This window comes from Python bivittatus, unplaced genomic scaffold (genome assembly GCF_059951505.1).
Source record: "Python bivittatus isolate LINGU-HERP-01145 unplaced genomic scaffold, Pbiv_v1 ctg000050_np1212, whole genome shotgun sequence".
Taxonomy (NCBI): Eukaryota; Metazoa; Chordata; class Lepidosauria; order Squamata; family Pythonidae; genus Python; species Python bivittatus.
The window spans coordinates 5557738-5580456 of NW_028277033.1; the positions used below are offsets into that span (position 1 = coordinate 5557738).

Genomic DNA, 22719 nt, shown 5'->3' on the forward strand with positions numbered 1-22719 from the left:
GCTTTTGCTCCTGCACAATAAAAATATGTATTTCCTGGAGGCCTACAGTAACAGCCTGAAACATTTCTCTGAATCCGAGGGGATTCCCATCTATTGCAGTGTTTCTCCTCCTCCCTCCCTTTTCTTTCTAGGACAGCTTGTCCATATCTTCTGCAAATCTTCATAATATTGTTACTTCTACCTGTTTGGGCTGGTTTTGTTGCAAGTAAATTTCAAAGTTGTCCCTGCCTAGAGTCACGCTCCAGTGAGATGGGTGGTGACAAATTTGAAATATAAATAAATAAATAAACTTAATCCGCTTCCCTAATGTCATTTTCCTGCACATCAGATACCAGCTGCTGCTGTATCTAGGGGCTATTTTTGGAGGTTGCCTTTTGGAAGAGAGTGTTTAAAGCCAGCAAAGTATTATAGGGAAAACATGGTATTCCTGGCCCTGTATGTCTCTTGGAAACAAGATTAGCAGACAAGCAGGGGATGTAGGGGGCTTCCCGCCCCTCTCCCCCCGCCATGCAGGCCTGAAATCTTTGCAAATCTGTTGGGATAGAAAAGTTTCATGCAGTTTATGGGGGCTTGATATTATTTTTATCCTTAGTTTATCCCATGTCTATTCATGGAGGACAGATGGCCACGCCAAGATTGCTCAGGGATTTTTATGGTCTCCAAGTCAAGCTAATGAAATTGGCCCAGCTGAACACAAGGTTTCCTTGCCACGTGAGTCTCCTCTGTACACTGATTTCAGCAGGACTTTGGCTGAAAGAACTTTTGGCTGGCCTGAGCCCCTATTGCAGTATTTTAATTCAATCAGGAGAGGACTGTGCCTGATGAAAAGCTTCTGTAGCAGCAGAATTTGTATCTGCTTGGTAGGTGAGAGGGGAACAAAATGCCTTTACCAAGTCCAGTTTTCTTGTCCTTTTTCCTCTTCATTAATTCAAGCACACATTTCCTTGTGCATTTTAACCTTATGCAAACAGCCATTCCTCTGTATGGCTTATGACCTCCTTGGGGGTTGGCATGGAAAATGCAAGAAATCAGCCTCCAGTTCCTTTAGTTGGATGAGCTTCTCAGAGTAGGCTAAATGTCTCCATCGTTGGTCAGAAGGCACAGCTTGCCTTTTAAACAATGAACTCTCCTCTTGCTTTACTTTGCTTCCCACTTACTAGTTCATCACTTTCCTCTTTGAATACCTGCTCAAAGCATTTCCCACTTGCTTTGATGAACTGTTCACAGGTGACTGCAGTTGGGTTAGGGTCAGGATTTATTAAAAAACCATAGGACTCCTTTCCCTAACTTTTCCTTCTAGCATTCTTGGATTTCCATTCAGAGGTGGCTAGGATCTGCAGTGAGGAGCAAGCACGCTGAGTTTTAGCAACAATAAAGCTTTACTGGTTTAGAATGTCAAACACCCTGGCCCTCACACTTGTGTACTCACTCTCGCTCTCTTTCATTCATTTGCATTCTCTCAGGGCCTAGGGCCTGTGTAAAAGAAGAGTGGCGAGGGTGGGGTGGGGGGAATCCCTTCCAAACAAGAATTCTCAGCTGAGGCTTGATTTTAATGACTCTTCTATAGTTTGTTGGATGCTAGGCCAATGCTAATTAATTTATTGTCACTTGTGTATTTCTTCAGCTGGTCTCCCCATTCCTCCTTGGAATGTATACATGATGTGCTCCAGATAATAGTGACTTTACATAAATATTGACTTTGTCTTAAGGAGCTGGCTCTAGCCTTTTTAGTAAGCCCTTTTAAACTTTGTCACAGTTTCGAAGTATCACAATTCAAGGAAATTACTGAAAACAATTAGAAAGGATTTTGAAGAGAACTGGGAATTGAGAAATGGGAATAGTTTGTCAGCGTGGATAGGGAGGAAATCTACAGTGTAGAATAAGGGTCAGTATCGGAATGCAACTAACTTTATGGTCCTTGCCAGCCAGAACAAATTTTAATCAATACATCATAGCAAGTAAGGGCACAGCTGAGGAGGAGGATCCAGCTGCAAAAGTCACACCAAACATTCCAACTTGGTGAAGGATTCTTGCAGATGGATGCTAAATTCAAATAGATGTTTTAGGTAATTATAAATGTGATATGATGGTGCCAACTTAAATACAAAACCTTCCTGTGTAGGAGAAGGTTGGTTTGTATTGCGCAAAACACATTTAGTATCCAGAAAGCAGCCTGAACACAGAGCAAGCATTGAGGATATAGAAGGTGATCTTCCTTGGGTTATATTAGACAAGCGGTGTTTAGATTTTGTACTTTTAGGGAACCTTTTAAAAATTGACTTGTCTGCTATGGAATGCTTTTGCATTATAGCCTGTTCTGGAAACCATAAAAGGCACATTCAGGGCCTTTCCTCACTACCGAGTTGGCCTCTCCGCATCCTTGGGTTTGCTGTCCCTTATCCTCTGTGGTCACTATTTCAAGCCACTGCAGTCACGGGATTTCTCATTGAGGTAGTGGGGGCCAAAGGTAATGGGTTCTACATGCTTTCAGGCTTCCTTAGGGTGGTGTTGGAATAAGAGGGAAAATACTAATTCAACAGTGGTACAGTTAGGGATGATTTAAAGCTGCCTCACTCATGGGTTGGAGATAGGATAAAGGCAGCATCATGGGGGCTAAGCAGAAATGTGTACTTCAATTAGTTGCTAGTGGGGAAAAGCTTAGTTCATGCATAGTAATACTAACGAGTTTGACCATTGAACTAAATGATGACCAAGGTTTGCCTTTTTTAAGAAGTAGAATGGGCTAGAATTCTTACAATCTGCTCTGGAAAGTTAGGCTTTTATGAACTTCTGCAATTATGAAAGTTCATTAACCCAAGCATAGCAGCTGAGAGAGATAGTTAGGTCTTTGATTCAGAAGGACTCTGGTACCACCTTTTCAGATTAACACATTTTATTAAAAAGCACAAGATTTATTTATTTCTTGTCTTTCTGTTCTATCTTTCCTCCAGAAGCACAAAGCAAGTTACGTAGATACCTGTTTTCATATGATTTCCATAACAATAGATGGTAGGTAGGTAGGTAGGTAGGTAGGTAGGTAGGTAGATAGATAGATAGATAGATAGATAGATAGATAGATAGATAGATAGATAGATAGAAGCTAAGAGAGAGTTTCTGTGGTTGAGCCAACCCAATCCAACACTTGCCAATTATGACTATAAAATTTCTTGCAAAGAGTTGGAAAATGTGTCATAGGGCTACACAAAGGCTAGAATGTGATTTGAGCAGTGCACTCCGAGAAACAAAATGGCCTTTTCCTCCGATCATGCTTCAGTTGGAGATGGTGTCCATGCAAGCCTAGGAAAAGATGCAACTCCTTTAAGGTGTGCATGACCAGAATTTTGTATGTATCCATGCACTCTTCATATCTCACTTTGCCCTTCGAATCTGGATCACTGCACAGCCTGGCTGGACCAGATGGAGGGTACTTTTAGTCCATCACTGGACATCAGAAGGAAATCATCACCTTCCTACTTGTATTTTCCAGTAGCTGTATTCATAACCATCCTTTCTCTATTATCAAATGCAATATATAGCCTTGCTGATTAGCTATAACCATCTCCATGAGTTTCTCTAGGCTGGTTTTAAAGCCTTCAACATGAAGACGGTAACCATCATCAGATCTTTGTGGAAGTCTGTAAATTAACTAAGAATCTAAGATTTGCGGTCAGTGGCTTTCAGAACCTCAGTGGCTGAGCCTGTTCCAGTGATATTTTGGTACTGATGGAACTTCCTGACATGAAATCTTTCATTAAGACAACCAGGGAGTAATAAAATGTGCAAAGAAGGGCAAATCACCTTCCAAAGCAAATTACTGAAGTTGCTAGACAATTAAATGTTGAATGGCTATAGCAATTGCTGAAAATGGTATGTTAGGAACTCTGAAGTGTTAAAAAAGTGGTCCTGTTAATGCCACAGCATCAGAAACAGGGCAAACTTCTAAAACACTGTAATGGTTACAAATCCTCTATTCATACGGCTGCCTTGATGTAAAGGCCTTATTTATCCTTAACAAGGGACTTCTCACATAAGAAAATTGTGCTGCTTTTCGGAAAATTGAAATTGGCTAGCTAGCAGTTTAATAATTTCATCCAGCCATGTGTTTGCCTTGTCTTGTGATTCATAATTGCTTTCTATATGAACATTTCATTATTTTATTATTTTATGAATATATTTTAATCATTTCTTTTCAAAAGGAAGCTGGTAATGAGAAAGCACTATTTTTTAATTAACAGGATCATTGCAGCTTTCAAAAGCATAGTGAGAAAAAATAATAATCTTATTGCCTGAATATTGATAGTTCTTTCGGTATTAGTATATGCAAACAAATTCAACTATTAATTCCATTTTTCATCGGCAATAGGAAGACCAAGAATCGTTTGTCTAAACAGAGGGAAATTAATCAAATGCAAACAAAGCATTCAGGAAACTGAATCATAATACCTACAAATCATTAAAAAGTTACGCATAATATTTACCCATTTTGGAGTGCATGGACATATGCCCATTTTAAAGACTGTTACACGTGCCTAAAGTCAGTGAAACAAAAAGGGTAGTTAAAGTGAAATCAATACACAGGGATAATACTGCAAACTGGTCTAGGAACATACAGGTATAATGAACAGGAGTGATTTGGAGTTGAATCCAAGCAGACTATGCATATTGGCCCTGTCTTAAGGAGAAAAAGTGTTGATTTCTGTCTTTGAACAGCTTTAAGTTAAGGGTGTAATCAAGAATTAACTTGAATGATCTTCCAGTCTAACAGATGTCAAATGATTGTCATGGGTTTCAGAACAGGATATGAGGTCCTCAACCACCAAAGCTGCATATATCTGGTTTTTAACTAGATGTTTCTTCTGTTGCTTTGAAAAGCAAATGCAGAACCTCTCTTATCTGGGAGGCTCACTTATAATCCATTGGTCCATTTGCTCTTCAACAATTGGGATTCAGGAAAAAAAGATGCAAGAATGAATGAAAGTTGATTGAAGGCTTCTGTATGAAAACTTAGGATATATGTTTAGGAGCTCTACATTGGAGAAGCAAGGGGGGGACTTTCTCCTGCCTGTTTGCCCCCAGTCACCACCACATTTAAGGGGCCTTTAGGGAAAATGCTCTGATAAACGGTAACAGTGGTGGGTGGCAACAGTTTTCTAAGTCAAAGTTGACCAGCTCTTTTTCCATCTTGTTCCCCGTAGTGCCTTGGATGTAGCATTGATCTAGGCAGTTGTGTAACATCACAGTGGCAGCTGACCTTAGCCACTTTGCATCACTTCCGTTGCAGAGCCGTCAATTAATAAAAAAGCTTTGGAGGTGACCTTAGATAATCGTCAGGTATGGACTGTGATTTCAGCCCTGGGAAGGAGGCAATAGTGAACCACTTCCAAAAATCTTTTTTTTAATAGTAATTTTATTAAAGGTTATAATTACAACAGTAAAAGCTAATACAAATTGACAACAAAAGGAGAATAAAAAGAAAGAGTAGAAGGTGCAGAATAGAAAGAAAAAAGGGAAAAATAGAAAAAGAAATAGAAATAGAAAAGAAAAAAAATATAGTAAAGAAATATATAAGTGACTTCCCACTTTCATCACAAGTATAAACAATTTTAATAACTTATCACCTTCTCTCAGAATACAACAAATGATCTCTTCTTCCCATATCTCATTTCTTATCTATAAACAAATCCATAAAGACTTGTCATTTCAGTCCTCATGTCAGCAAAAGTCCATTAAGGGTAAACAGAGATAACATATCTATTGTAACCTTGATCAAATAAACCAACTTTATATTCCTTCCTTTTACTTCTAAAAATCTTAATCTTACTTCCTTCGAATAATGTTGTAGAACTTGATTTCTTTTCATTTTTTCTTTGTCCCTTCTCACAAAATTATTCAAAACTTTAACAAGCCTCTTTTGTAAATCCAATATAGGAAAATAATCCAAAACTATCTTCTGGTCCAATTATTATCCAAAAATTATCCAAAATTAACTTCTGGGTCCATTCTCTTGGTTTGTTGTTTGTATATTCCTTTTAATTATTAAAACATCAGCCAGTTTCTTCTGTATGTCCAGGGTAGCATCTTTTCCCATGTCGATCTTGTCAGGTAGAACTTGTGCCTATTCCATAACTTCATTTAGATACAGTCTATCTATAGAGGCAGACACTCTTAAAGTTAACTTCTGGGTCCATTGTTCAAAAATATCCTTCAATATGTCCAGTGTTAAAATATTTTGCCTCATTCTGTAATTGTAAGTCGAGTTTAAGTGTTCTTCTCCTTTAATTGTAATCTTTAGTTCCTTCTAGTTCCCTCTAGGGTCCAATTTTTAAAATCTTCTCTTGTTGTTTTTTAATTCAGAATAAAAGCATTTTCCCACAAGAAGGATTTTTTATAATTAATTCCAAAATTTTATTTCAAAATTTATTTTAAAAAAATTGTTTAAGGTTTTAAACTTGTAGTTAAAACTTCATTCGCTAAAAATTGATGGAAACTCACCTGGTGCTGTCAAACCTGTTGATCTAAAAGTTTCTAATAGCTGAAAAGCAGTTAACGAGCAATTTCCAGAAGTGATTAGAAAAGGAAGTATGCAAACTTAGTGTCCTTTCAAAGGTGCCAACCACAGTTTGAGCAAGATGGTTATTCCCTCATCTCCCAGAGCTCTAAACCCTCTGGAGACTGCTGTATTGCAGTCTCCTTGCAAGGAGCAGATCTCAAGTCTTTTGCAGTGGCTATGACTGATGTCAAGAAACTGGGCAGGATCAGATCTTGTCAATGCTTGGATGGGAGATCCCTGGGTTTGGGGCTAGACTAGGAAATCAGAAAACTTCCAGGAAGAAAGCAGTGGTGAGCTATTCCTGTTCTGTGACCAAGAAACAAACCTGAGTGCATCCGTGAAGTCACTTGGAGCTCAGCTTGAAGTGGGATGTGTGAGGAAATGTCTTCAGGCATTCTAAAATGTAATTACAGATATGCACAGAGAGGGAGCACGTGGCTTAATAGCTCTGTTCTTTTTTTAGCCCTGGAGCAAGAAGTTTAGCAAATCCCTGGTAAATTACCATCTGCACACTCAACGTTGCCTTCCTGACTTGCCCAATTTTGTTTTACTGCCCTGCTTTATCAAATTGCATCCTGAGTTTGCTTGTTTCATGCTTTAATCTGGGAAAATGGCAAGAAAAGAGGTTCAGGAGTTTCATCTGTTTTTTCCTCTTGTTTTCCCTTAGAAGCTAGAAGTGGAAATTGTTCTTTGGCTCTGGAAAAAAGCTGAGCTTTAAAGTTCCACTTTGGCATCCTGTTGATGACAACTGCTATTTTTCCTTTCTCTCTCTTTTTTCTTTTTTCCCAGCTGAGACAAAAGTTCAAGATCTCTGAATGGTTTAGGTAATGTTGCTTGCAGAGGACAAAACCAGGAACCATTCATGAGCTTGCTTAGGTTTCCTAAAAGTGCAAAAAAGGAGAGGAGAGGGTTGATTGTGGGTTCTGCTGGACCACTGAGTCAGGCATTATTGGGGCAAACCTAATCTGAGCTGGAAAAGGAAAGAGAAATCTCAACAAGGTTCAGAAATCAATCAGTCATTCTTTCTTTGTATCTCATGCTTAAAGGCGCTGATTAGAACATCTGCAGCCCTCAAGCCAACAAACAGTGCAGTTTCCCACCCATTTTGGACTGAAAACAAAAACAACTGCCTATTATCCATTGGATTGGCTTCACATTCCTTAATAACCTTTCAGTCTCTGCCCCCGACAGCTTTCCTGAAAATAGAACCTGGCTCACTTGTGTGAGGTCATCAGATCACTGCCTTGCACAATCCTCTCAAAGTGTAGCCATTTCCTACCAGAGAGGTTGCCCATCTCTTGGTTAGGGAAATCTTCATCATCATAAATTTGACTTAGTAGCCGATAACATGCATGTAATACTATAGCTTACTTAACATTCCCTAACCAGGTCTTCTCCAGATGTGTTGGAAATGCAATTTCCAGAATTCCTATCCAGCTGAAGATCGAACTGGCATGGAATTCCAGGAGTTGCAAATAGAACACGCCTGGAGGATGCACCAGGAAAAAATAGCAGGGTTGCCGTATCTCAGCTGCAAAACTCTGCATAACCACTAGGTGACAGTAAAGAGATTCTGGAAATTCTAATCCTTTGCTGCCATCTGATGTCACCCAGAATCTTCACAGCTCAGAATAGTAGCCCTAGATAGGGGAAACGTCTGTCTTGGGGTTAAGTTAAAAGATATTATTGGGTTGTGCCCATCATTTTTCCCTATATGTCCTTTGGAAATGTATAAAGTAGAACTAGCTGAAGTGTTCTGCTGTGCCATTATTCCTCTAATGTTATCTAACCATAACTGCTGATCATGACAGAAATTAACAGAAGCTACAATATTCATATAGTTCCTGGATCCAACCAAATATTGGAAGGTTGATGTTGGTTATAACCTACTGGCTACAATTCACTCAAGCTCAGATAGGCTCAACACATTTAGCTACCTGCTAAGTCCCAACATGGTTAGTCTTTGATGTTCCTTATTCCTCTTCACTAACAGGCATTTGATTCTATGGCGCAATCAATAAATGTCTTACGATAATTTACTTAGAACACCAGATTCCTCTTGTATAGTCTGTGTGTTATCATTTTTTTTTAAAGTTACATATGTAAATCTTATCTTTGAAAAGCAGAATAATTTTTAAACCACTGCTCCTCTGGAAAAAAAAAATAGCAAAGTGACTTGACTTTTTTTCTGGGAGAAAGGAAACTTTATCTAATGAGAACAGAAATGAGACTCTCAGCAGAATCATTGTTTGCTGAAGGAGTTCACCAGAGAGCGAGCTACTTTAACATGGGTGTTTAAAATGCTTTGTATGTTCAGGAGGAAATACACACATATAATCCATACGTGCAGTAGGTATATGTATCTCGGGATTAAATATATTTCTAAAGTATGCAGATTTTTAACAGAGCTAAAATTGCTGTGTTTCCTCCATGCAGTCATGATATAAATGCGTATTTGCCATTGCATATTTTAAAAGTGTTTGAACTCCCTAAGCAGGCCATCATTGCTCTTGGATTTCACCAAATTTATGCCTTGGTCTTAAGAGTCCATTGTTGCAGAAGTCGGGGTGGCTTTTTTACATTGCTTCTGAAATATTCAAGTTTCACTCTTGTGATGGAATGGAATTATGAAGGCCAGGCTCAGGGAGATAAGCGTTTTCTTAGTTCACCGCAAGAGCGTGGGAACTTCAAGAGGATGAGGCTGGCACCTCCCTGAGGAATTCACAGTGTTGTGGCTGGCTGGCTGGCTTGGGACCTGGGGTTCAGTCTGGGGAGATTCTTGCTAGAGGTTGCAGCTAATGAACATAGCTGAACTGATTTTGCATTGTCTCTTGGAGTTCTTTGGAAGTTGGTGCCAGCTTCATCCTCTTGAAGTTCCCACGCTCTTGTGGTGAACTAAGAAAACGCTTATCTCCCTGAACCTGGCCTTCATAATTCCATTCCATCACAACTCTAAAGATACTGGGTATATTAGGGTATTAACCTATTAATTATGATTATTTATTAAATTTATATGCTGCCCAACTCCCAGTGACTCTGGGCAGTTATATTATATAATCAACACACACAGAGTACAATTCTATATTGTTATCAAGAAAACTTCATGGACCTGATCGTAAAGTCACAGGAACTGAGCTTGCTTTGAAGATGATTTTATCATCGTCTATTAAGTAGGCATATTTGTGTTCTTTTCTTCCAGATTTACAAGATGAGTTATCCAGGGTATCCACCTGCAAGCGGATATCCACCTGCGAGTGGGTATCCACCTACGAGTGGGTATCCACCTGCTGCTCCAGGTAAGTTTGCTTTTTTCATTTAAGGTGTGGTTGTTAGAACAGGTTGGTGGAAACTGAATAGCGAAAGAGATAAATAAAGGGAGTAATGGATGCAGAAAGGCCTTTGTTTCCCCAGATACCTCAAGAGAGCAAAACTGAGTTAATCCTCTTCATTCAAGTACAGTGAGTTCCTTTGCTAGATGGCCCAGGGGGACTACTGCGTTCTATATATTTTTAGTTGTGGGTATTTACAATTGAGAATGTTCAACAAAAATCTTACTACATCACAGGTGTGTATGTGATGGCCCCTTTCTTTTTCCTGCTATCAGTTGCTTCTTGATGGGGGTGACATGGCTCAATCTGCTACTTATCCTGGAGCATCTCTTGCTCCAGTTAGTTATCCTTGAGGAAAAGGAACAGCTCAGGATAGAGAGTAAATCATTAGGGAAGAAGGACTAAATCTGGTTTCATCAACAGGTAGCAAAACAGCTGTTTGGGCTAGCACAGTTTCCGTGAATAGTCCTCAACTCATATTCACCTAGGTTGTCTGTTTTTATTGGTTTGTGTGTTTTAATTTCCAGGCAGTAGTCCCTGGGGTGCCCCCAGCTACCCCCCTGCAAACCCTCCTCCAATTGGATTAGAAAACGTTGGAAACTATGCGGGTCAGTTTAATCCGGATTATATGGCAGGCATGGTGAGTAACTCCAGTTTGAAGATGAAGCATTTTAACATTTCAGCTGGAGCAAATTGTGGAGATTGTTGTCTGCAATTTTGCCTTCTGTTTTTCTCCATAGTCTTATGGAGTTAGGTAGCCTCTACATCTAATAAACAAACAAATAGGAACAATAATTTTAGATCCTGCAATTTGGCCATTGTTAGGGCTATCATATCTGGGCTACCACCGACCACTAGATAGTAACCAAGAGGTTCAGAAAATGCCTTTTTCTACCTTCTGGTGGTTGCCTGCAGTTTTGCAATGCAGATAACAATAGTCTTATCATCATCATCATCATCATCATCATCATCATCATCTGAAGTTTTTGGCCACCCAACTCCATGTTATTATGCCTTTCCTTTAGGAGCTCAGAACAACTTAGGCGGGAAACTCCTTTCATATTATCCTCACAGCAGCAACCCTGTGACATAGGTTGGGCTGGGAGAGACACGCCCAAGTCACCCAGTGAACTTCCATAGCTGAGGGTGGGCTGGATTGCACCTAGCCCTGCATCTTAACTACTGTGTCATACTTATGTGGAGAAGTTCACCCAAGCAGCTGCTCAGCACAATAAAATCAAGAGAAATCAAATATTTCATCTCCTTCCCTTTCTCCTTCCTTCCTACTATGGTTGGACTTACCCTGATAATGTTGCCCTCCATGGTTGAAACGATTGCTGATACTTTGTACTGTGATATAAATCATCTTCATTCTTTGAATATTTGATGGTGTTTTTCTTGCAGGCTTCCAATCTGTCAGGAACGTTTGGGGGTGCCAATATGCCACAGGGAATGTATCCTTCAGCTCCTGGGGGCTATCCCTCTGCAGCTCCAGGGGGCTTTGGACAACCACCACAGGGACAGCAGCCGTCTTATGGGATATACCCGCCACCTCCAGGAGGAAACCCACCAACAGGAATGCCATCTTATCCATCGTACCCAGGTGGTCCAATGCCTCCAGCAGCCCAGCAGCCTCAACCAGTGCCATATCCTGGGCAGCAGCCCATGCCAAGTTATCCATCGGGCCCAGCTGTTAATCCTTCTATGCCATCCTACTCGGGCTCTACCATGCCCACCATCACCCCTGGAGTAGTAAGGACCTTTTTGTGTATATTTTGGCATTCTTCTTTTAGTGGGAAGGGGAAAGAGGGCAGATTCTAAATCTTGGCAGCATAGACTTAGTTTCTAGGAACATTAGTCCTCGTCAAATTGTTGTAAAGTGAAAGGGACAGTCCCTTTTATAGGGTGATGAAAGTCGTAAGTGTGGTAGAACATCAGTGAAAAATGCAAGGTGCAGTATGACGGAGCCTGTCCTCTTTATCTGTGCCTCATCCCTTGCAAGAACTTTCCATTCTGCATCATTTCAGAGATGGAGGTTCTCAGCCTTTGTGCTCCTGAACTTCTGTCCTGATCTTGGAAACCTTGCTGGAGGGAATCTTAACAGTTTCCTTACAAGGCAGAGATTTGGAGGTAAATCTGAAGAAAAGTCCAGGATAAATTCTTGAGGAATAACTTGGACCTCCCACAAGTTTGTTTGTTTGTTTGTTTATTTAAAAGGTTTATATGGCCACCCTTCTTAAAGAACTCTGGGTAGCTCACAAAAACAGTAAAACCAGTAACTATAAAACACCCTTAAAACAGTAAAACGATCAAACAAAAACAAAAGTTGTTGTAGCAGACTGCAGTATTTGCCTGTGTGAGTCTACCCATCATAGTTAAATGTTTTCAGAAGCTTCATAATCTTCCTGGTAAATATCTAATATAAACTTCAGACTTGCATCACCAGATGGGAAATTGATGAGTTATGAGGAATTTTATATCAGGTTAAAATATTTCTTGCCTGCATTGAACTAAAGATTTGGGACAAGGAAAATATATTTATATTTATATTTGTGTGTGTGTACGCACACATACATATACATACATACATACAGGTAGTCCTCATTTAGTGACCATTCACAGTTATGACAGTGATGAAGTAACTTTGTGACAAATTCTGATGCAAATGTTACCATGTAGTGATCTCTCTATCCAGCCTCTTCAGCTCATATTTAATGAAGGTATTTTATTGGTTGCATTTTCTAATGGTCCACCTGTTGTATTTAGAAAGGACAATTTTGAAAATACTTGTGGACCACCCTTCCCTTCCCTTCCCTTCCCTTCCCTTCCCTTCCCTTCCCTTCCCTTCCCTTCCCTTCCCTTCCCTTCCCTTCCCTTCCCTTCCCTTCCCTTCCCTTCCCTTCCCTTCCCTTCCCTTCCCTTCTTCTGTCTTTGCACTTTTTGTTTACTTACTTATTACTGTACTTTTTTCTTTCAAAATATGTATTTTTATTGTTTTAAAAAATTATTTAATAATATGTATGTATGTATGTACATAAAAAAAAAACACCTGTGGACCAGTGCATTTACCTGTATGAGATAGGAGAAGCATAAATTGTTCTCCACTGCCTCTTTTATAATGCAATAAATTAACAAAAAGGTGGGCTCATTGGTGAATTTTCTGGTTCAGAGATGGAATGCATAACTCATCTGCTGCTGGACACATTATGGTGTCTCAACATCAAGTAAGTGTCTTCAAGCCTCCTAGCCATCAAAATGAGGACAGTGCAGCTTCGTCTGTTGAGATTGATTTTCCTGGACTGGTTTTGGGGACTTCCTCACGCCTCTAGTCACATCCTGTATGGATTGTTGCAATGTGCCCTACATGGGACTGCCTGCTCCAGAATACGGCAGCATGAGTGGGTACATCTTGCCTGCACAACACCGCTGCTGGGTGAATTGCATTGGCCAGCAGTAGGGTTCCAGTTGCAATTCCATGTGCTAGTGGTCATCTGTAAAGTTCTTCATGGCATGGGGCCTGGTTATCTATGCATCCATCTATCTCCAGTTAACTCTGTCCTGTTCAGTCCAACAAAGCTTGCATGTTTTGGGTCTCATCAGTAGTGTCACCTGTTGGGAGTTAGGAGACGTGTCTTCTCTGTCACAGCATCTGCCCAATAAACAACCCCTGCCCAAACTTAAATTGGCCCTATCCCTGCCAGCCTTTAAGAAGGCCCATGAGATTTGGTTCTTCCCCAGGAGCTGGGGAGTTGTGTGTTTAATCCTTGTTTTACTTTATTATGTCTTAATTTTTTTATTGTTTTCGTTGTATTGAATGTTTTAACCCTCGTCAGCCACCCAGAGCTTCTTGGCAAGTGGGCAGCCATATAAACTGATAAATTGGCCGGGGGGGGGGGATGTTATTAATGGCTTTACATGATGCTGTAAGCATATCTTTTATATCCTCTGGGATACTTTACTTGTTGCCACCTAGGGTGATTCCCAGCCTATGCCAAGGAAAATGTGCTCCTGAGTAACTAATTTTGCTCTGAGCTTCAAGTTTGGGTTGGTCAGATTTCTAGGTTTATCTCTTGCTTTTATCTAATGGTAAAGACAAGAGAACTATACAAGTGATAAACTAACTGGTCGCAGCAAGCCACATCTAGCTAGCTTTAGTCCCTCAAGTGTATCAGGTATTAATTACCTGATTAATTAATATTTGCTGCCTTGCGTGACAGGAAATAGCCTAGTTGTGAAATATTGGTTGTGGAATGAGAAACATTTGTTTTTCCTTGCATTACTACAGTCTGGAAACCGAGGCACAGTCTATGATGCGCCATCATTCGATCCCCTGAGGGATGCAGAAGTGTTGAGGAAAGCCATGAAGGGGTTTGGTGAGTAGTCCAGGACTGGCCTCTTTTCTTTTTATTATGGATGGCCAGCACTGTGCACCGTTGGTTTCTCCAACTGATACCTTTGGATGAAACTGGAGGAATAATTATTTTATGTTCCTGTTTAGGAACTGATGAGCAGGCCATCATTGAGTGCCTTGGAAGCCGCTCAAGCAAGCAACGCCAACAGATTATGCTCTCATTCAAAACAGCTTATGGGAAGGTAAGGCCACTTCTCCCACATGAAGTAATGGCACACAAACATTCCACTGCTCATTTGCCTATTTAGGTCCATCTGTATCTGCATCCTGCTAGTTAGCAGCATCTAGCCAACTTTGATTGACCTTGAGAACTTAAGCATGGTCTGATCTGGTTAGTACTTGGATAGGAAATATAGCTATAAAAATTGGCAGAGAAGAATGAGAGAGCAGCTGAGGCCAAAGTGAAGGAAGCAGTCTACTCTACCTGCAGCTGTCCTTCTGTTTGGTTGAGAACCTGCAGCTGGTGTAGAATGTGCCATCCAGGTTGCTGAATCCAGCTGTGGACATCTTATCCCTCTGTTGAAACAATGGCACTTGCTAACGTTGGTCTACCAAGTCAAGTTTACAGTTTTGTTTGTGATGTCTAAGGTCATGATGGACCACCTTCATTATGGTTGTGCATGTATATATATATGAACTCACATATGTACATCAAATGGTTCAGGCAATTTCAGAAGGTCTCAACAAACACAGTGGGTTAACATATTACAATGTTTAACTGATAGTGGCAACAATTGTCATATAGATACTGCTATACTACTAGTACTAACAGTCAAAGTAGTATCTCTATTAAAAAGTGTAGCAGGGAAGAACATCCCTGCTTCATCCTTGCCCACTTTTCCACACAGGCCCTGTCCACTGTGCGAGAAATTATTCCAAATAGTGAGTGTGATTCCCAGCCCACAAAAGTTTCCCACCCCTGTTGTGTAGGACTCTTATCTCTGGCGTTTTGTGTCCCTGAAACAGAAATATTTGCTAGAGAAACTGATAATTTTGGGGCTTGCTTCTACTAAATCTCCTTATTTAAGATTCTGTACTACAGTTTCAAACCACGCTTTGTTCTCCATTTTCGGATTGACTAAAAATTAGGATTTGATCAAGGACCTGAAGTCAGAGCTCTCTGGAAACTTTGAGAAGACAATCTTGGCAATGATGAAAACACCTGTCCTGTTTGATGTTCATGAAATAAAAGAGGCTATCAAGGTTTGTATTTAAAGGAAAGCTGTGCCTCTCAATGTTTTGCCCATTTAAATGCTCATTTTGTCTTTCTTTCCTGTCTCCTTCCAGACTTATCCTCAGAATAATTTTTCTCTTGGCTTTTTCTGCTGACTATCAGCAGAAAGGCCTTGCATTCAGTCATGTGTTTGCTTAGCTTCTCTATATCTGCCCCAGATCCCTTTCAAGTTATTGAAGGTATTATATAGTGATGTGCAAAACGTTTCAGTCCTAGTTTTGAATTTGAAATGCCCTATTTCAGGTGAGAAGTGCCCCATCCCAAATGCAAAACTAACTTGCTGAATACAAAGTGGGGTTTTCTGAATTCACTATGACTCAGCCTCATATATTTTGTGCATCCCTAATGGTATCTGTGCATACACGCACACACAACTGTCTTTTCCCTGTGTGTCCTATCTTGTAGAAGATAGTGCAAGATACTTGCAAATTGTTCTAGCTTCAGCAAATAGAAGCTGACTTTCAGTGTTTCCAAATCTCAGTTCCTGGGGTTCAAGATCAGACTTCCATTGTCGTTTGACCATCTTTACCTCTAGTTCCCAAGATGGAGATTGGAATGGAACCATCATGGTATGCCTGGTACACAGTGCAAGAAAACTTCAGTACTATTACTTTCATTTTGTTTGATTAAGTAATTGGTTAAACATTTGAGAAAACTTACACAACAAGCTCTTTGTAGAGACAGTCCTGCCTTCATTCCGCACATGAGGCAGTGTGTCTCTTAAAATGGATTTTGTTGATGTGGTTTCTGGAATATTTGTATTATAAATAATGTTTAAAATCTCCTCTGGAGCCCTTACTTATTAAGTTAGAAAACAAGGGCACTGCATGTTCCTTTCATATCTGTCACTGCTTTTCATATTGACCAAATGCTGCCATATAGGAAGAACGTCTTCAGCCCAGACAAGACTTAAAAGAGGGGTTGGGGCAACCCTTGTATGTGGACAGGGGGCAAAAGCTAGTGAGTGACCTCCTGCATAATAACGAGAAGAGGCTTTCTTCCTTTGCTCAGGGTGCTGGCACAGATGAAGCCTGCTTGATAGAGATCCTGTCATCGCGCAGTAACAAGCACATTCAGGAAATCAGCCGAGCATACAAAACAGGTGAGTGTCATCGCTCAGAGGCAGCACTGATCTGATCCCCAGCAGAGTAGCTGGCACCTCGAGGTCTGAAAAACTGAGTTTTGGATATCAGTCTTGAATTCTCCTGGAGGTGGGGTAGGGCTGTGGTGCCTTGGGCAAAGTTCTCCATCTCCTTCTGGGCTGATTGCCAAGATGCAGAGTTCACGTTTCCAAATATCCAACACAGATACTCCCTTTCCACGAGGCTGCTATGGATAGAGTGGTAACAAGACATTGCCAATAACTTGAGCGAAAGCACAAGAGAAAGAAAGGACCAAGCCTTCCATTGCTCCGTGGGAGGAGGAAAAGTATTCTCAAGCTAGGTTTTACAGACAGTAAGAAGGGCAATTCTGCATCTGTTGAAGTCTATCTGGGGGATCTGTCCACAGGAAGCAAATTAAGTTCAAGCTCAGATACTTTGGTCACCTAATGCGAAGAGAGGAGTCTTTGGAAAAGACCCTGATGCTGAGAAAGATTGAAGGCAAAAGGAGAAGAGGACGGCAGAGGATGAGATGGTTAGATAGCATCACTGAAGCAATGACCATGAAACTGAGCAAACTCAGGGAGGCAGTGAAGGACAGGAAGGCCTGGCGCAATATGGTTCATGGGGTCACGAAGAGTCGGACACGACTTAACGACTGAACAACAACAACAAGACCAGAGCAATGCTTACAGCATCCTTTATACTTAATGTAGGGTTGTTGTTGGGGTTTTTTTTGCTCTTTAAGGCTCCTCCTTTTTCATATTTTTATAGCTGTTGTTAGAAACACTGCCATGCAGAAGTTCCTATCTGCCAGCTCTCCCAAGGGGGTTGGAAACTGGCCATTGGATCTCCTTGGCTCCTGCTTTCATGTCTTACTGTTCTAGAAAAGAGGCAGGGAACCCCACGAGCCAATCAATGCTCTTCCTGCAGGGGACTAATCAGAGTGTGAAAAGGGTTAGCCAGCCCTGCCCCCTGAGCTACAGCAGTTCCTGGAGTAATAAAGATCTCCTTGCTCCACATAGAAAGGGCAACCACTCCCATCCCTATATTTTCAGGGATGCTGTGTTTGCACTTCCTACATCTTTTTCAAAAGCCCCAAGTTCTTGGTATGAGAGGAACGCTACTCAGTTCTCAAGACAATGTTTTTTCTGGTGTAACAGGGTACATTTGCGGAAAAGGCACAGCTACAGTCAAGGTTATGGGTTGTAGTGTAGAATGTGTAGGTGAGAAAGAAAGAGAAGGAGTTAGTAATGGCTTCCTTGAACCCAGAGGCTGGAAGGCAGGGTAAGATGAGAGTTTGCTACCCACTGCTGATATAAAAGAGAAATTCAAACTGGGCAGTTCTTTTACAGGGACTGAGAAACGGAGTAGATCGGACTCACTGAACAGTTTGTGAAATCTGCTAGAAAAGTTTGAATTCAGATGCAAGGAGGCACCAAGAGTTCTCATAAATGGGAAAATGGCTTGTTTCCAGGTTCCACCACTACAGTTCACTGGAAAAAAATGCTTCCACTGTTCAAAGACAATGATGCTGTTATGTGCACATAAGAGTGTGATGTCATGGGGGGGACTAGTGAGAAATTCCATATGGAAATGCTCTTAATATTCTTCTCTCATCACCTTGGAAAAACAGTATTTTTTGAAGGGTAGAATATAAAATACATAAATAAGTCCATAGGGTGTTTCCACCCTAAACCAGCTGCATTTTAATCTATAAGTGTATTACACTTACTCTCTTCTCCTCCTCTCATTTCCTGTCTATTCCCTGAGATGAGATAAAACCCCTAAAAATGATAATTTAAAACTGAGTCTCCTTGGTCTTTCACAGAATTTAAAAAAACTCTGGAAGAAGCCATTAGAAGTGACACATCTGGACATTTCCAGAGACTTTTAATCTCACTCTCTCAGGTAAGTATAGGATTATTAGTTAATGTTTTATTATTGCCTAATGCCATCTTTACAGATGCATAACTTTACAAACTTGTGGACTAGAAATTGGGATCTAACTTCCAGTTCAAGAATTAAGAGCTGAATACATTTTAGCTACATTAAAATCCATTGAGGACATTATGATAAACGATGTTCCTGATTTTCTAACCAGCATTAGCCAAAGCATTCTGATCGTGTATTGTTTCAGACAAATTTTAAATTTACTGAAGTTGTGGTGAATGGACAATGATATATTCTGTTTCGATGAAATCAGGAAGCAATCTGATTGAGACTCAAATTGAATCTTTTCATAATCCTAATGCATGGATTGGTCAAAGCAGATGGTAACGCCTAGCTGACTTTCACTGACCTTGAAAAAGCTAAGCAGTACTTGGGTGGAAGACCATCAGGAAATCAGGGTTGAAGCTGGATGGAAAGTAAAAAAAAAATCCCAGAAAAGATCCATGGTTCTGATTTGCTGCCAAGAAAATTACACGCATGGGTCTGTGTAAGAATTAAGCTCTACCTGAAGGAGCCTTTACCTTTTTATCTGTAATGCATCAATTCATTGCTTTTCAGTTAAACCTGATTGTGACATTTTGGTTGTCTGAGGGCTTATTTCTTTAAGACTTTGCAGTATCTCCTTCCCTCCTCTTTGATCAAGATAAGATTGAGAACTGGACAGAGTATGTTGATTGTATGTGCAAAAATGCATTTTCAGTGTTTCACTGTGTAATGATGGGATCATCACAGAAACAGATATACATGCTAAATGGGATAATGTTCTGGCAGTGTAAACCCATTGGCTTGACCAGCAATCTCAGCAACAGTGTGCTGAGTTGTGTGTGAACATAACGTGTATGTGTTTTAAGTTGTAGTTTGTGTCTTAATATTCGTCATTTTTGGAACGTTTTCCAGGGGAACCGAGATGAAAGTACCAATGTGGACATGTCGCTTGTCCAGAGCGATGTTCAGGTTAGTGCTTGTACACAGCTGATATACATTTCTCACTTACATTTAAAAGGATTTGCACAATAAAATATTTCTTCCTTTAATGAAATCTAAAACCAGTTTTAGTGGTGTGTATTCCCCTTTCTCTAAGTATAACTCAACATCGGTTTGCCTTCTGTTCCCTTGGCCACCAATTCTTGCTTTTCAAAAAGGTTTTGTCCCTTCTCTGTATTAACTTATCTGATCTAGAGATAACCGAGATAATACCTAGATAGCTTGTGAACATATTTACAAAGAACTGTAAGCATTCTGTAAACAGCTAAAATATGCGTGCAACTTTTTTAGTTGATGTTGTAGGGAAATGTGCCTCACTGAAACTTAAAAGCTTGCCAATTTGGGGGGATCCACTAAGGCAGGAAAATTAGTTAGTTACACACTCACCCCTTCCCAAGCTCCATTTCCCATGAAGAAAGCATGCTTGTGAAAATGTAGTAAACTGTTTTGCACTAGTAGTAAAAACACAAGGCTGCCATTTTCAGGGGCAGTTCTGAATCTTAATGCTCTGGTGCTAAGCATTTTCTTACTTGGACTAGGTAGTGACATGAAGGAGGGACAGAAGATCGAATTGTTAGGTTACATCAGAATGCAAATTTTACTGGATATTATGGAGGAAAAAGGGGAAACGTAACACAGATCTTGTTGGTTTTGCCATTCATTTACTTTGGGCTACAGCTCAAGTTTGCTACCCAGGTAGTTCCATTCTTCGTGGCCAAAGTTGTCCCAATTAACAGTTCAAGGAAGTAAGCCTTAATCTCAAAATTTCAGGAGAACAAAAGGATGCACAATTAAGAAGAGCAATGAATTAGGTTGGGATAATGAGATGACCCTCTGCTTTGCCCTTTTTAGGCACTCTATGCAGCAGGAGAAAGTCGACTTGGGACTGATGAATCCAAGTTCAATGCGATCTTGTGCACAAGAAGCCGAACTCACCTGAGAGCAGGTAACTTGCCCAGTCTCTCAGTTCCTCCAAACAGATAATTAGAAATTCAGAGTTGGGCTGGGTTTCTTCTGCTTCTGCTTCTGCATAAACATTTTACCATTTTAAATAGGCACCTTTTTACTGTTGGATGACTTTTTTTTTTTTTTTGGCAAGGACATTTTGGTAGTTTGGTTGAATTTATTGGAAATTGGCAATCAACTCTGAGAAGATACAAAAGGAGGGTGCTATATTTGTAGAAAAATGGCCTCAGGTGATCTGTACCAGCTGAAACCCCTTCTTTCTACAGATCTAATAGAAATGGGGGGGGGGCTTGTCCTCCTTTGCAACTTATTTATTTATTTATTTATTTATTTATTTATTTATGTATTAAATTTATATGCCACCCTTGTTATCCTGTTGGGTTCTTTGCTTACTTCTTACGACTTCGTGCTTGTTTGCAGTTCTCACTGCTTTTCCAGAGCCCGTGAGCCTCAAATGCTAATGGTGACGTACACTGTTTATTCAGAATAGCTGACTCTGAACCCACCTCTTTTGAGATGGGTTCAGCTATGCCTCTCAACATGTTTTTATCTAAATTGTATCTTGAAGTTCTGGCTAGAGGAGACAAATGGAAAGTATGAAGTTGAATAAGTTTATTGGAAGCGTTCAGTCCATAAAGAACTCTCAGAATGATTCTCAGAAAACCCTGGAGTGGAATCTAATATTTCACAGACCCCAGATGGAAAGTATGGGTGTCTGGGGACCGTTTGGAGAAGAGAGTAAGGGATGATGGAATCATAACATCACTGTCCAAAATAGCGGGCAAGGAAGTCTTATTCCTTTACAACCTTCTTTTATTAGTTTAGCTTTACTAGGTAATTGCTGTTCAGAGCAATTCAGGGACCATGAAACATAAACATATACACACATACCCACGTATCTATATACATACAGGCATTTACGTACTTCCTTTCCGTTCAAAAAAACACAAATCAAGGGACGTTTTCATTCATGGGGCATGATTAGGTGTTCCTGGACTGCAAGTCTCTACATGGCCACCAGATAGCAGCAAAGGGTTATAGAGTTTTCTATATCAGTTTTCTGCCATCTAGTGATCATTGGGATTCTTCAGGCAAAATATGGTATGCCATGGTGCTCTATAACCTTCATCTCCTCATGAAGAGTTCCATAAGGAGAGCTTTGAAAGATGCCACTTCTGGTGTCACAGAGTTACAGGGAAGGTAGCATTTATGTAAAGTAGTCTATTGTGGAACTCTGTTGTAATATTTTCTGTGGGTAGTGGTTACCAAGCTTTAAACTCAAATTGTGGCACAATTCTATGCATTTCTATTCAGAAATAAGTCTCACTAAGTTCAGTAGGATTTACTCCCAAATCAACATGCAGAGATTTGTAGCCAAAATGCTTTCGCTTAGAACAAATATTGACAATATTTTTGTCTATTTCTGCAGTTTTCAGTGAATACCAGCGAATGTGTAACCGGGATATTGAGAAGAGCATATGCAGAGAAATGTCTGGTGATCTTGAATCTGGGATGCTGGCAGTAGGTGGGTGGTCCAGATCTATTACTTTAATTTCATGCCCTTCAGGGATCAGAAAGCCACCCTTTTGTCTCAGAATGAATTCTCAGGGGAAGGGGGAAGATGGAAGGAACAATCTGAAAGCTTCTAACAGATCACAGCAAAGGTAGTTGTCCTGCGTTCCTTAGGTTTTGTCTCTACTGTAACTCATATCCCCTCCATAACCGTGCCAGGGTGATTTTTTTCCCAGTTTTTCTTTTGCAAGGGAAAAATGAACAAGGATGCCTATAAAGATGTATTTTCAGTTAGTTGGGTAATCAGCCCGTGTGACGGCTGATGTAATGGTGTGTGGGAATGACCTTGGGAGATAGGGCAACAAGACGCAGCCAAGGGAACGGTCAGATAAAGGCAGCTGAGCCCACAGCAGGAATGTGGGCAGGGCAAGAGGCTCAGAAGGGACCCTCCCTAGTTTTGTGGGCTGTAAAGGGGATGCCGGGGGCGGGGAGAAGTACTTTCAGACTTTCAAGATACTCTTAACGTAACCTTACAATAAAGTAGAATTAGCTCATCTGGTTATGTTTCCTATTCGGTCTACCCCGTAAGGCTGACAGCTTAAAATATAAGGCTAGAGGCAAATATAAACCCTGGGGGTGAGTAGGTGGGTTTGTTTATTTATTTAAAACATTTGTATAGC

The 22719-nt window shown here is 40.4% G+C and overlaps 1 protein-coding gene across 4 annotated transcripts in view; it reads left to right on the forward strand.

Annotated features, from left to right (window-relative positions):
• ANXA11 (annexin A11) overlaps nt 1-22719 on the forward strand; it is a 30981-nt gene that overhangs the window by 2171 nt on the left and 6091 nt on the right. For all 4 annotated transcript variants that reach the window (XM_007430168.4, XM_088129135.1, XM_007430169.4 and 1 more), the window contains exons 2-12: nt 9750-9846; nt 10407-10519; nt 11284-11631; nt 14165-14252; nt 14378-14472; nt 15380-15493; nt 16536-16626; nt 18456-18535; nt 19475-19531; nt 20414-20507; nt 21957-22052. In XM_007430168.4, the coding sequence (XP_007430230.1) occupies nt 9759-9846; nt 10407-10519; nt 11284-11631; nt 14165-14252; nt 14378-14472; nt 15380-15493; nt 16536-16626; nt 18456-18535; nt 19475-19531; nt 20414-20507; nt 21957-22052 (1264 nt within the window). In that variant the 5' untranslated portion in view covers nt 9750-9758. The remainder of the gene's footprint in view (nt 1-9749; nt 9847-10406; nt 10520-11283; nt 11632-14164; nt 14253-14377; nt 14473-15379; nt 15494-16535; nt 16627-18455; nt 18536-19474; nt 19532-20413; nt 20508-21956; nt 22053-22719) is intronic.